The 14262-nt window shown below is 47.8% G+C and overlaps 1 protein-coding gene across 2 annotated transcripts in view; it reads left to right on the forward strand.

The window, feature by feature from the left end:
- Nucleotides 1–14262, forward strand: part of cers3a (ceramide synthase 3a) — a 133489-nt gene that overhangs the window by 40168 nt on the left and 79059 nt on the right. For both annotated transcript variants that reach the window (XM_070858715.1, XM_070858714.1), the window contains exon 4: nucleotides 4438–4556. In XM_070858715.1, coding sequence (XP_070714816.1) covers nucleotides 4438–4556 — 119 coding nt within the window. The remainder of the gene's footprint in view (nucleotides 1–4437; nucleotides 4557–14262) is intronic.

A 14262-nucleotide genomic window follows, 5' to 3' on the forward strand; every position in this document is an offset into this window, starting at 1 on the left:
TGCAGACTCGACACATTCCTGCTGCTCAGACGCAGTTTCCTTGCTAATTTTGTTACATTTCACTCTCCGTCTCCTTATACCTCTTTCCTGTCTGTCTATCCCAAGACCGGCAGGAAGTGGGAATTGGTGTCCCACAGGGACCCGTGCTGTTCACCATCCGCAGAAATGATTTGGACTCGGGAATTGCAGAGATAGAAACATAGAAACATAGAAAATAGGTGCAGGAGTAGGCCATTTGGCCCTTCGAGCCTGCACCACCATTCAATATGATCATGACTGATCATGTAACTTCAGTACCCCATTCCTGCTTTCTCTCCATACCCCTTGATCCCTTTAGCCGTAAGGGCCACTTCTAACTCCCTTTTGAATATATCTAACGAACTGGCCTCAACAACTTTCTGTGGTCGAGAATTCACAATTCTCTGACTGAAGAAGTTTCTCCTCATCTCGGTCCTAAATGGCTTACCCCTTATCCTTAGACTGTGACCCCTGGTTCTGGACTTCCCCAACATCGGGAACATTCTTCCTGCATCTAACCTGTCCAATCCCGTCAGAATTTTATATGTTTCTATGAGATCCCCTCATTCTTCCAAATTCCAGTGACTATAAGCCTAGTCGATCCAGTCTTTCTTCATATGTCAGTCCTGCCATCCCGGGAATCAGTCTGGTGAACCTTCGCTGCACTCCCTCAATAGCAAGAACGTCCTTCCTCAGATTAGGATGGTGTTGAAATTTGCGATACCAAATTGGGAATTATCGCTAATAATGTGGAGATTGTACCAAAACACAGGATGACATAGCCAGGATTGCAGAGTGGGCGGATAAATGACAAATGAAATTCAATATAGTTAAGTGTGAGGTGGTTCATTTTGGTAGGAGGAATAAGGAAGCCTGAAAGGTAAGAAACTAAATGGGGCAGAGGAGCAAAGAGATGTGGAATACAGATACATAAATCGCTAAAAGTAAAAACAGAAATTGCTAAAAGTAAAAACAGAAGTTGATATGGCCATAAAAAGGTGAAAACAAAGTGTTGGGATTCATTTCTCGAGGAACAAAATACAAAAGCAGGAAGGTAATGTAAAATTTCTATCAAACCTTGGTTAAACCACACGGAGCGCTGTGTGCAGTTCTGGGCCTCATACTGCAGAAAGGATATTGAAACACTGGAGAAGCTCCAGAAAAGATTTCCAAGGACATTACCAGAACTGAGAGGATGCAACTACCAGGAAAGACTGAGTAGGGAGGGACTCTTTTCTCTGGAAAAGGGAAGAGCAATAGGAGACCTGATAGAAGTCTTTAAAATGATGAGGGGGTTCAATAGGGTGGGCGTAGCAAAACTGTTTCTACTTGGGGGTGAGTCTAGAACAAGGGGGCATAAATATAAGATAGTCACACTCATCAAATAAAGAATTTAGGAAAAATGTGGTGAGAATGTGGAACTAAGTGCCACACGGAGTGGTTGAAGCATTGACACACTTAAGGGGAGGTTAAAGCATACATGAGGGAGAAGGGATATAGAGGGTGTTGGGGGCAGATGGGAAGAAATCATTGGAGAGGTTCAGAAATGGCCATAAAAACTGAGAAACAGTATCGCACAGTACTTACAGCACAAAAACAGGCCATTCGGCCCAACAGGTCCGTGCTGTTGTTTATGCTCCACACCAGCCTCCTCCCACCCCTCTCATCTCACTCTATCAGCACACACTTCTATTCCTTTCTCCCTGATGTGTTTATCCAGCCTCCCCTTAAATACATCGATACTATTCGCCTCAACCACTCCCTGTGGCAGCGAGTTCCACATTCTCACCACTCTCTGGGTAAAGACGTTTCTCCTGAATTCCCGATCGGATTCTTCTCCTTACTGAGCTGTTCAAACTAACCTCTTTATTGAACTCAGCACATAGCAGCAATGAGACAGAATGTCCTCTACACACGGAAACTGGCTCCGCCCCACTAAATGCTTCAATCAAGCATCCTCCTGCTCTAGCCCCCGTGTCCCTCACCCCTGGACATGTGAGTGAAGTGTAAAGTGGGCAGAGTATGGGTGTTATGAATGTCTACCCACTGTTTGGATCAGGTTTGTCCAATTTGTACCTGTAAATTGAAGCAAATATAAGCTGAGTATCTGCCTGTTGTTTCTCATTAGTTTAAATATTGACTGACAATATATCATATAATTTATCCAATACCAGAAACTCTTGCTCCCAAGACAGTTTCTAAGATTGATACCTGCATTATGTCTGGTGTGATTGCTCTGGTTTTATCCGTGACTCACTAAATGGTGAAGCCAACAGTCGATCTGGGAGTGCAGTGGTTGGGAGCAGCCTGCATCCCATACTGAAAGTGAATGTGCTGTGCAAGAGGAGAGATAGATGGGGAAATATCACCTCTCGGGTGGGGGAAGTACCAGTGACTGGGATCACTTGACACTGGGGGCTCTTTGACGTGGTTCGTTTGATTTATTATTCCGTGTGGACTTGCCTTGTTTCATCAGCGCAGGAGAACTAAATCCAAAGCACCTCAGAGATGGCCAGCTAGTTTTAAATCATGTTCACTGGTGTTTGCTCAGTCCCTGGTTTCTATGTGCATTGAGCTATTTTCAATAACTATTTCATTCATTGAATCTCTGTTCCTTTGTTTGTGCACTACAATATCTGCACTAAACAGTAGGGGGTCGAAATTGCCTCCCGCCTGAAATGGGGCGCACGCACCCATTTCAATGGTTTTTACCCCAGCTGTGGTTGAGGTCGCCTCTTGAGCGAAATTCGGCTCTTTGTTGTTTTTTTATTCGGATTCGGAAGTCGCTCTTAACGGGGGCGATGAGTACACGAGGGGCAGATACAGGGTGGTGAGTACACGAGGGGCGGATACGGGGCGGTGAGTACACGAGAGGGGCAGATACGGGGCGGTGAGTACACGAGGGGCGGATACGGGGCGGTGAGTACACGAGAGGGGCAGATACGGGGTGGTGAGGACACGAGGGGCGGATACGGGGCGGTGAGTACATGAGAGGGGCAGATACGGGGTGGTGAGGACACGAGGGGCGGATACGGGGCGGTGAGTACACGAGAGGGGCAGATACGGTGCGGTGAGTACACGAGAGGGGCAGACACGGGGCGGTGGGTACACGAGAGGGGCGGATACAGGGCGGTGAGTACACAAGAGGGGCGGATACGGGGCAGTGAGTACACGAGGGGCGGATACAGGGCGGTGAGTACATACGGGGTGGTGCGGAGTGACCATCACGATGATGTCATCATGGTGCCGCGTCACCATGGCGCTCCCCTTCACATAAAGGGGAGAGCCTCCGCGATTTTAAAACTTCGTCCCACTGGGCCACCAGGGAGGGTTTTGGCCGGGCCAGCGACTTGGCACCCAAGGGGGTGCCAGGCTGCCTGTTGGCGGCCCGGCCTAACCCGGGGGTATAATTGTCGAGCCAACATGGCCATCGGCCGACAGAAAAAATCATGGTGACAGCAACAGTGTGCCCTCCCCTTTAAGGGAAGCCCCCCACCCCCCCCCCCCACTGTTGCAGAAGGCCACAGCCCCACTGGACCACCGGGAAAAAAACAGGTTTTGGCACCGCCGGACGGGCCGGATATTCCGAGGGGAATGTTGCCGCCGGGGGGGGGGGGGCGGTGCGCACGGTGATGACGTGCTTACCGCGGATCGGCAGCAGGGGAACAAGGGTGGAGGATCGATGCACAGCCGGGGAACCTCTGGAGGGCAAGTGGGCGAGCAGCGGCCTTTCCACTCTGCAGCAGAGAGGGGCAATTTTGGCCCCCAGGAGTTTATTGTTCATAACACGGTTGCTTAGCAAGCTCCCACAAACAAATGTAAGAATCTGTTTTTTATTATTGGGGGATAAATATATTGGCTAAGGCACCAGGAATAACTCCCCTGCTCTTCGACGAGATAGTGCCATGGGATCTTTTACGTCCACTGGAGAGAGCAGATGGGACCTCGGTTTAACATCTCATCTAAAAGACAGCATCTCCGACAGTGCAGCACTCCACTGGAGTGCCAGCCTAGATTTATGTGCTCAAGTCCCTGGAGTGGGACTTGAACCCACAACTTTCTGCCTAGGGGCAAGTGTGCTGCCCCCTGAGCCACAGCTGGTACTGTGTCCCAATTACTGCTCTCGCACATTAGATGATGGTTTCAATGAACTAGCCACCAGATCCCTCTTCCCGCATTACATCCTATAAAATATGCTCTGATATTCCTACTGCTTATCCCTATTTCCCAATCCCAACACTCACCATTTACTAAACAACATTTGCCATGTTTCAGCCCAAATTTCCAAAATTTGCAAAATGCATTGCTTTGTATGAATATGATTTAGAACTATATATCAAGGGGGAAAGATTATAATGTGGCATTGAATTAATGCTGAAGGTGATTTTAATGTGAAGTATTTTTCTGTACTATTTGCAGTCACAGGTAGAAGGCCTGTCACAGAGGTCTAGCTGGGCAGTACGACCGATCGAGCGATGGTTCCGCAGGAGACGCAATCAGGATAGGCCGAGTTTGATGAAGAAATTCCGAGAAGCTTGGTAGGTTTGAAATGTAGTTGACGCAGGTCCTTGTTGTGAATTATCAGCTATTTTGTTTCATTCTCGGGGATCATCTTTGATCCTACTTTTGATTGGTTTGGAGATTTAAATTGCTACTCACTGTATTAATGTGAGCCGTGGAGACTCCCTGCAAAATATGGATGAGCATGTGCGACGATTGAGAATGTTTGGTTACACTGCAGTAAGCAGACTCACTTCCTGTAAACCTTTGACTATGCTTGATTATTACAGACAAAAAAGAATCGTGTGTGTGTGTGCTTGTGTTCTCGATAATTGGCCATAATGTTGCTTGTTCCAGAATGGAAAAGTGTAATTTACTAATACTGAGCCTTTGTGCCTATTGGATTTAACAAACAACAGAAAATGGGCAAATAACGATATATCTGTAATACACATATGTATAGTCAAAGCGAATAACTCTGCAAAGACTTTTTAGTTTTCTGTGACATTCTTCCGCTTTGTGCATCCCCCCAACTCCACCAACCCCTCTCAATTTTCAATTGCACGACAGGAAAAGATCCAGACCAACACTGAATGTGCATTTGACTTAAGTATAAATAAAAACACAGAGCTTGGAAAATCACTGGGATCCAGTGAGTGGGATCCATTGGTACCAGCCCACAGTGCGATATGTGTGTGCACTAGGTCAGTGCAGCAGAGCAGGTCTCCAGTCGTCCTGGTTAACCCTTGCCACTGGATAAAGGCCTAGTTCTGTCAAGCCCGTGAGGTGGCTGGTGTGCAACGGTCAGCACACGTTAAAAAAATCCACGCACAGGCATCTTCCACCCCTTCAATTGGAGTTCAGGACTGGAACATCGGGTCCTTCATTGAAATATCTGTGAACTCGTGTGGAAGCAAGTCATCCTCGTTCGAGGGATCGCCTATGATGATGATGAATTGGGGATACAATGCAACTGAGGGATAAAATAATCCAGGAGTCTAACAAATAATGAAACACTAGCATGTGTGGGCTCTTTTATTTGAAACTAAAGCCCATGTTATAATATCACTGAGCAAAAAGCTCACACATGTCAGGGGTGTCTGTACTTTTGCAGCGTGGATGGGATCCACATGGTCCAACATCGAGTGGGCCACACCTTACTGAAAATTCAAATTGCTCCACTCTTAAATTCCATGCCCGCTATAAACTAAAACCTAAGCACGCTCCCCTCATACAAAGGGTGTACCACACAGACCATTGCAGCCAGGACTGACCCAACACTGCCTGCCCCGCCCCCGCCCGCTGTCATCTCCTCCCCTCCTCTGATTTGATGCTATGTTATTCCTGATGTGCCCACCTGGGTGGAAGAGGTCTCCGACCTTTTCAAACTCCCCATGGCCACAAGAGTCCTTCTCAATTGGATCTATAAAGTCAAGAAGCAGTCTTGTCGAATCCTGAGGCCCGTGAGCTTTGAACCACTCAGCCAAGTTGGCCTCGTACAAAAGCTCTCGATGATACTAAAATTGTAAAGGAGACAAGGCACCCACAGGCTGGGTGGGAGGATACCAAGGGCCAGTTGCGTTCTGTGTGTTGGCAATATACTGATAACATTTAAGGAGAAGCACAAACCGGTGCCTGAGCAAATCAGGGTCATGGCCAGCAAAAATTTGGGACAAGTGATCAGAATTAGGTAAGAAAGAATAACTTTCATTTATATAGCGCCTTTCACCACCTCAAGACATCCCAAAGCACTTTACAGCCAATGAAGTACTTTTGGAGTGTAGTCACTGTTGTAATGTAGGAAACACGGCAGATAAAATGCGCATAGCAAGCTCCCACAAACAACAATGTGATCATGACCTGATAATCTGTTTTAGTGATGTTGATGAGGGATAAATATTGGCCAGGATAGTGGGGAGAACTTCCATGCTCTCCTTCAAATAATGCCGTGGATCTTTTGGCGAGTGCTGGTCGATCAAGCAACACCCGAATTCTCGGTCTGCACTCCCAGTGTCAAGGCTCCGTGCTAGGAGTGTGAGTTTGTAAAATTATCTCTTCCACCGTCCCTGTGCTGCAAAAGACCCATTTCCTCTTGTTTTGTCAATCACTGAACTTTTTCTTATCTCTAAATCACCATCATCACTACAACAACAGATTATCTGGTCATTATCACATTGCTACTTATGGGAGCTTGCTGTGCACACATTGGCTGCCGCGTTCTTGCAGTGCCACAGTGTGCTTGGCATGTCTGCCTGCTCTGGTCATATCCCTGTGCTGATCAGCAGCTCACGGTTTTAGTCCGTTAAAGCTGATGGGCAGGACCACAGGCTGGTGGGTACGGTGGCAGCACACTGGCCTGTACCCCTGGGCACTGTTACTGGCAACGCTACTCCACAAAGATTCTCACTGCATCAGGAGAAAAGGAATCATCCTGTCTTACATTTAACTTCAATTTCAATGTGGTAATGCAGCTTTATCTGTAAATCAAATTGCACAGATCAGAATATTCCAAGTATCAGATTGCCTTTCACTCCAGTGCCAGTTCCCAACACGAGTGCTGCTGATGTCAATGACGCATCAGTTTGAACATTGCAAACATTGAAATCAACTCCAGAACATTTCAGCACAGACCAACAGACTGAAATCTGCCTGTTAACTGAATCCTTCACACACCTCTGCTAACATTGGCCACAGTGGGGATTCCACCAGCTCTGCTGCAAGAGAGTCACTCCCCCCCCCCCCCCCCAGAGCATGTCCACAGCTTGCCACCGCCACCGCCACCGCCCCTCCAGACTGCCTGGGGATGAAGCGATAACGAATCGACAGCAGCTTTTAAGCCCATTTGGTTTTCTTTTCAATCAACTTTGATGGAAAGATAATCATGCAGTTGTAAAATGGGCTACCCATTCGCAATCGCAGGTTTTCCGTGACCAGCAAAGACCAGTTTCAGTCCCCCACCCCCTCCCCCAAATGCGGGAATTCTCCGTGTAATTCCTGCAGGATTAAGTTGCTGAATTGACAAACTCTCGGGCAATCTATGACACTTCAGTGCTTTGGGTGAGAGAAATAGGGAGTAGTGATTTTGTCAACAGGAGGTTTATTGGCTCGTATCACATAAACTAAAGCAGTTCAGAGAAGGTTCACGAGCCTCATTCCAGGGATCAAAGGGTTGTCTTATTAGGATAGGTTGAGCTGTGGAGGCTGGGTCATTGAATATATTTAAAGTGGAGATAGACAGATTCTTGAACTATAGGGGAGTCAAGGGTTATGGGGAACAGGCAGGAAAGTGGAATCATAGAATCACAGAAATTTACAACACGGAAGGAGGCCATTCCGGCCCATCGTGTCCACGCCGGCCGACAAGAGCTAACCAGCCTAATCCCACTTTCCAGCTCTAGGTCCATAACATTGTAGGTTACGGCACTTCAAGTATACATCCAAGTACTTTTTAAATGTGGTGAGGGTTTCTGCCTCTACCACCCTTTCAGGCAGTGAGTTCCAGACCCCCACCACCCTCTGGGTGAAGATATTTCCCCTCAAATCCCCTCTAAATCGCCGACCAATTACTTTAAATCTATGCCCCCTGGTTGTTGACCCATCTGCTAAGGGAAATAGGTCCTTCCTATCCACTTTATCTATGCCCCTCATAATTTTATACACCTCAATAAGGTCTCCCCTCAACCTCCTCTGTCCCAAAGAAAACTCAAAGCAGTGGTACTTCAGCGCTTTGGGTGAGAGAAGCAGGGAGCAGTGGTTTTATCAAAAGGAGGTTTATTGGCAGTTTAGAGAACTGGGTTGATCCTTGAAATGAAAGGATTATCTTATGAGGAAAGGTTGAGCAGTTTGGGCCTACACTCATTGGAGTTTAGAAGATCTTGGAGTTGAGGCCAAGACCAGATCAGCCATGATCTTATTAAATGGCGGAATCCTGGGCCTTATTAGCCTGTGCCAATGCAGGCTTGCACCTTGCCACAGGGAAGAGGGATGTGGGCAAGAAGGTGGTACCTAGATACCTTCCTGGAGAAGGACTTTTGCACAGACCTGGGAGGTTGTGTCTCTGGGTCAGTGGGTAGACAGATAACCATGAACAGGAATAATTGGGGAAGGAAAATGAATCATAGAACCACAGGTGTTTACTCAACAAGGAGGTAGCCACTCGGCCCATCAGGTTCGTGCTGGATTTTTGCTTGAGCAATCCAAACTAATCCTATAACCCCTCCCTCTCTCTATTGCCCTGTGTCCTCTTCCACTTCAAATATCTACCCAAATTTCCCATAAAGTATACAATAATCTCTGCCTCAGCCCGCCGTGTGACAAGACAATCCATGCTCCAACCACGTTCTGTGTAGAAACATTTCTCCCAGCCTCTCTCCTCACTCTTAGTGACACTGTTGCTATGGAGCCGGGTGAAACCCTCCTGTCCCTCCCGACCCCTGTCCCTCCCGACCCCTGTCCCTCCCGATCCCTGACCCTCCCGATCCCTGACCTCCCGATCCCTGACCTCCCGATCCCTGACCCTCCCGATCCTTGACCTCCCGCCTCCCGACCCCTGTCCCTCCCGACCCCTGTCCCTCCCGACCCCTGACCCGCCCGATCCCTGACCCTCCCGACCCCCGTCCCTCCCGACCCCTGACCCTCCCGACCCCTGTCCCTCCCAACCCCTGTCCCTCCTGACACCCGTCCCTCCTGACCCCCGTCCCTCGCGAACCCCGTCTCTCGCGACCCCTGTCTCTCCCGACCCCTGACCCTCCCGACCCCTGTCCCTCTCGACCCCTGTCCCTCCCGACACCCGTCCCTCCCGACACCCGTCCCTCTCGACCCCCGTCTCTCGCGAACCCTGTCTCTCCCGACCCATAGTACAAAATCAAAATACTGCGGATGTTGGAAATCTGAAATGAAAAAAGAAAATTCTAGAAATACTCAGCGGGTCAGGCAGCATCTGTGGAGAGAGAAATTTCTGTTTCCTGACTCCTGTGCTTCCTGACTCCACAATAACGTAACTCAAAAAGAAATGAGCTTTACGATGGAGGCCACACATGCTCCGCCCAGAGTAAACTGGATTAGGCAGCGGGGTCCGAAACCAGGTGTTAGGCCCCTGATTTGCATATTTAAGGGCTAACGACTGTTTTTGGCAGGTGCTCTGGGCACTCGGAAGCCGCTGGTTGCCGCTGTACCTCTGGGGAGATCGTGGCGAGAGAGTACACCTACCGATGGTTCCCCCATCTCTGACTGTTCACCCACACCAGGGCGTGACAAGCAACAATTTCTACCCGATACTTTGAGGCACCCTCTTGTCACCTTTTAGGAATCTATTTATTTTATACTCTATACATCTGGTATTGAAGATTTCCCACTGCTGATCGAAGAACATAAGAACATAAGAATTAGGAACAGGAGTAGACCATCTAGCCCCTCGAGCCTGCTCCGCCATTCAACAAGATCATGGCTGATCTGGCCATGGAATCAGCTCCACTTACCCGTCCGCTCCCCGTAACCCTTAATTCCCTTATTGGTTAAAAATCTATCTATCTGTGATTTGAATACATTCAATGAGCTAGCCTCAACTGCTTCCTTGGGCTGAGAATTTCACAGATTCACAACCCTCTGGGAGAAGAAATTCCTTCTCAACTCGGTTTTAAATTGGCTCCCCCGTATTTTGAAGCTGTGTCCCCTAGTTCTAGTCTCCCCGACCAGTGGAAACAACCTCTCTGCCTCTATCTTGTCTATCCCTTTCATTATTTTAAATGTTTCTATAAGCTCACCCCTCATCCTTCTGAACTCCAACGAGTAAAGACCAGTCTACTCAATCTATCATCATAAGGTAACCCCCTCATCTCCGGTATCAGCCTAATGAATCGTCTCTGTACCCCCTCCAAAGCTAGTATATCCTTCCTTAAGTAAGGTGAACAAAACTGCACGCAGTACTCCAGGTGCGGCCTCACCAATACCCTGTACAGTTGCAGCAGGACCTCCCTGCTTTTGTACTCCATCCCTCTCGCAATGAAGGCCAACATTCCATTCGCCTTCCTGATTACCTGCTGCACCTGCAAACTAACTTTTTGGGATCTTGCACAAAGACCCCAGGTCCCTCTGCACCGCAGCATGTTGTAATTTCTCCCCATTCAAATAATATTCCCTCTTACTGTTTTTTTCCCCAAGGTGGATGACCTCACATTTTCCGACATTGTATTCCATCTGCCAAACCTTAGCCCATTTGCTTAACCTATCTAAATCTCTTTGCAGCCTCTCTGTGTCCTCTACACAACCCGCTTTCCCCACTAATCTTTGTGTCATCTGCAAATTTTGTTCCACTACACTCTGTCCCCTCTTCCAGGTCATCTATGTATATTGTAAACAGTTGTGGTCCCAGCACCGATCCCTGTGGCACACCACTAACCACCGATTTCCAACCCGAAAAGGACCCATTTATCCCGACTCTCTGCTTTCTGTTAGCCAGCCAATTCTCTATCCATGCTAATACATTTCCTCTGACTCCGCGTACCTTTATCTTCTGCAATAACCTTTTATGTGGCACCTTATCGAATGCCTTTTGGAAATCTAAATACACCACATCCATCGGCACACCTCTATCTACCATGCTCGTTATATCCTCAAAGCTTGATTGCACTATTCCTATCTAGATGTCCGGCTATTTCTTTCTTAATGATAGTTTCAAGCATTTTCCCCACTACAGATGCTAAACTAACCAGCCTAAACTAACCTGCCTTTTGTCTGCCCCCTTTTTTAAACACAAGCATTACATTAGCTGCTTTCCAATCCGCTGGTACCTCCCCAGAGTCCAGAGAATTTTGGTAGATGATAACGAATGCATCTGCTATAACTTCTGCCATCTGTTTTAATACCCTGGGATGCATTTCATCAGGACCGGGGGCTTGTCTACCTTGAGTCCCATTAGCCTGTCCAGCACTACTCCCCCTAGTGATAGTGATTGTCTCAAGGTCCTCCCTTCCCACATTCCTGTGACCAGCAATTTTTGGCATGGTTTTTGTATCTTCCACTGTGAAGACCGAAGCAAAATAATTGTTTAAGGTCTCAGCCATTTCCACATTTCCCATTATTAAATCCCCCTTCTCATCTTCTAAGGGACCAACATTTACTTTAGTCACTCTTTTCCGTTTTATGGCCCCAAGTTTCCACACGCGGCAAAACAGGCGCCCCTCCAAGCTGGGCGCCCGTTTTTCGCGCCGAAAACGGCGCCTGAAAAATAACGCGCTATTCTCGAGCGCTTTGCAACTCGATGTCAGCTTGGCGCGGCGCCCAGGGGGCGGAGCCTACCACTCGCGCCGATTTTGTAAGTAGGAGGGGGCGGGTACCATTTAAATTAGTTTTTTTCGTGCCGGCAACCCTGCGCGTGCGCGTTGGAGCGTTCACGCACGTGCAGTGTGAAGGAAACATTGGCACTCGGCCATTTTTGTAGTTCTTTGTAGCTGTTCAATTTTTAAAATTTTTTAATAAAACCACATTGCCCTTCCATGATCAGCACTGAGGCTTCTTGCAGCAGTGAGAAGGCTGCAGGAAGCCTCAGAAGTTGAGGCAGCCGTTTCCCGACGGGCCCGACCGATGGCAGGGGGGCCTCCTCCCCCTGCCGTCGGGAATGTCTGCCTCAACTTCTGAGGCTTCCTGCAGCCTTCTCACTGCCTCCCCCCCGCTGCCGTCGGTCGGGCCCTCACTGCCTCCTCCCCCCCCCCCTGCCGTCGTGAACGGCTGCCTCCTCCCTGCCTCCCCCCCCCCCGCTGCCGTCAGTCGGGCCCTCACTGCCTCCTCCCCCCGCTGCCAGTTTGGAATACGTTTTCACTGTGGAAACTTTCAAATCAGGCGTCAGTGGCCGGACACGCCCCCTTTTGAAAAAAAAATTCTGTTCAAAAGTGAAACTGTTCTACATGACTGGAACTGCAGAAAACTTAAATGTGGAGAATTGCGATTTCTAAGATACTCCGTTGCTCCCAGTTGCTCCTAAAAATCAGGAGCAAATCATGTGGAAACTTGGGGTCTATATATCTGTAAAAGTTTTCACTATCTGTTTTTATGTTTTGCGCAAGTTTACCTTCGTAATCTATCTTTCCTTTCTTTATTGCTTTCTTAGTAATTCTTTGCTGTTGTTTAAAATTTTCCCAATCTTCTAGTTTCCCACTAACCTTGGCCACCTTATAGGCATTGGTTTTTAATTTGATACTCTCCTTTATTTCCTTGGTTATCCACGGCTGGTTATCCCTTCTCTTATCGCCCTTCTTTTTCACTGGAATATATTTTTGTTGAGCACTATGAAAGAGCTCCTTAAAAGTCCTCCACTGTTCCTCAATTGTGCCACCGTTTAGCCCGTGTTTCCAATCTACTTTAGCCAACTCTGCCCTCATCCCACTGTAGTCCCCTTTGTTTAAGCATAGTACGCTCGTTTGAGACACTGCTTCCTCACCCTTAATCTGTATTACAAATTGAACCATACTGTGATCACTCATTCCGAGAGGATCTTTTACTCGGAGATCGTTTATTATTCCTGTCTCATTACACAGGACCAGATCTAAGATAACTTGCTCCCTTGTAGGTTCTGTAACATACTGTTCTAGGAAACAATCCCGTATGCATTCTATGAATTCCTCCTCCAGGCTACCCCGTGCGATTAGATTTGACCAATCGATATGTAGGTTAAAATCCCCCATGATTACTGCCGTTCCTTTTTCACATGCCTCCATTATTCCCTTGATTATTGCCCGCCCCACCGTGAAGTTATTATTTGGGGACCTATAAACTACGCCCACCAGTGACTTTTTCCCCTTACTAGCTCTAATCTCCACCCACAATGATTCAACATTTTGTTCATTAGAGCCAATATCATCTCTCACAACTGCCCTGATATCATCCTTTATTAACAGAGCTACCCCACCTCCTTTCCCTTCTTTCTATCTTTCCGAGTTGTCAGATACCCCTGTATGTTTAATTCCCAGTCTTGGCCACCCTGCAACCATGTTTCAGTAATGGCCACCAAATCATACCCATTTGCAATGATTTGTGCCGTCAACTCATTTACTTTATTTTGAATGCTGCATGCGTTTAGGTAGAGTGTTTTAATCTAGTTTTTAAACCATGATTTTTAGTTTTGACCCCTCCTGCAGCCCCTTTATATTCAGTGGCCCTTTTTGTTTTTTGCCTTGGGTTTCTCTGCCCTCCACTTTTCTTCATTTCCTTTCTGTCTTTTGCTTTTGTCTCCTTTTTGTTTCCCTCTGTCTCCCTGCATTGGTTCCCATCCCCCTGCCATATTAGTTTAACTCCTCCCCAACAGCACTAGCAAACACTCCCCCTAGGACATTGGTTCCGTCCTGCCCAGGTGCAGACCGTCCGGTTTATGCTGGTCCCACCTCCCCCAGAACCGGTTCCAATGCCCCAGGAATTTGAATCCCTCCCTGCTGCACCACTGCTCAAGCCACACATTCATCTGAGCTATCCTGCGATTCCTACTCTGACTAGCACGTGGCACTGGTAGCAATCCCGAGATTACTACTTTTGAGGTCCTACGTTTTAATTTAGCTCCTTAAATTCGTCTCGTAGGACCTCATCCCTTTTTTTTTACTTATATCGTTGGTACAAATGTGCACCACGACAACTGGCTGTTCACCCTCCCTTTTCAGAATGTCCTGCACCCGTTCCGAGACATCCTTGACCCTTGCACCAGGGAGGCAACATATCATTCTGGAGTCTCGGTTGCGGCCGCAGAAACGCCTATCTATT

Source organism: Pristiophorus japonicus, chromosome 17 (assembly GCF_044704955.1).
Source record: "Pristiophorus japonicus isolate sPriJap1 chromosome 17, sPriJap1.hap1, whole genome shotgun sequence".
Taxonomy (NCBI): domain Eukaryota; kingdom Metazoa; phylum Chordata; class Chondrichthyes; family Pristiophoridae; genus Pristiophorus; species Pristiophorus japonicus.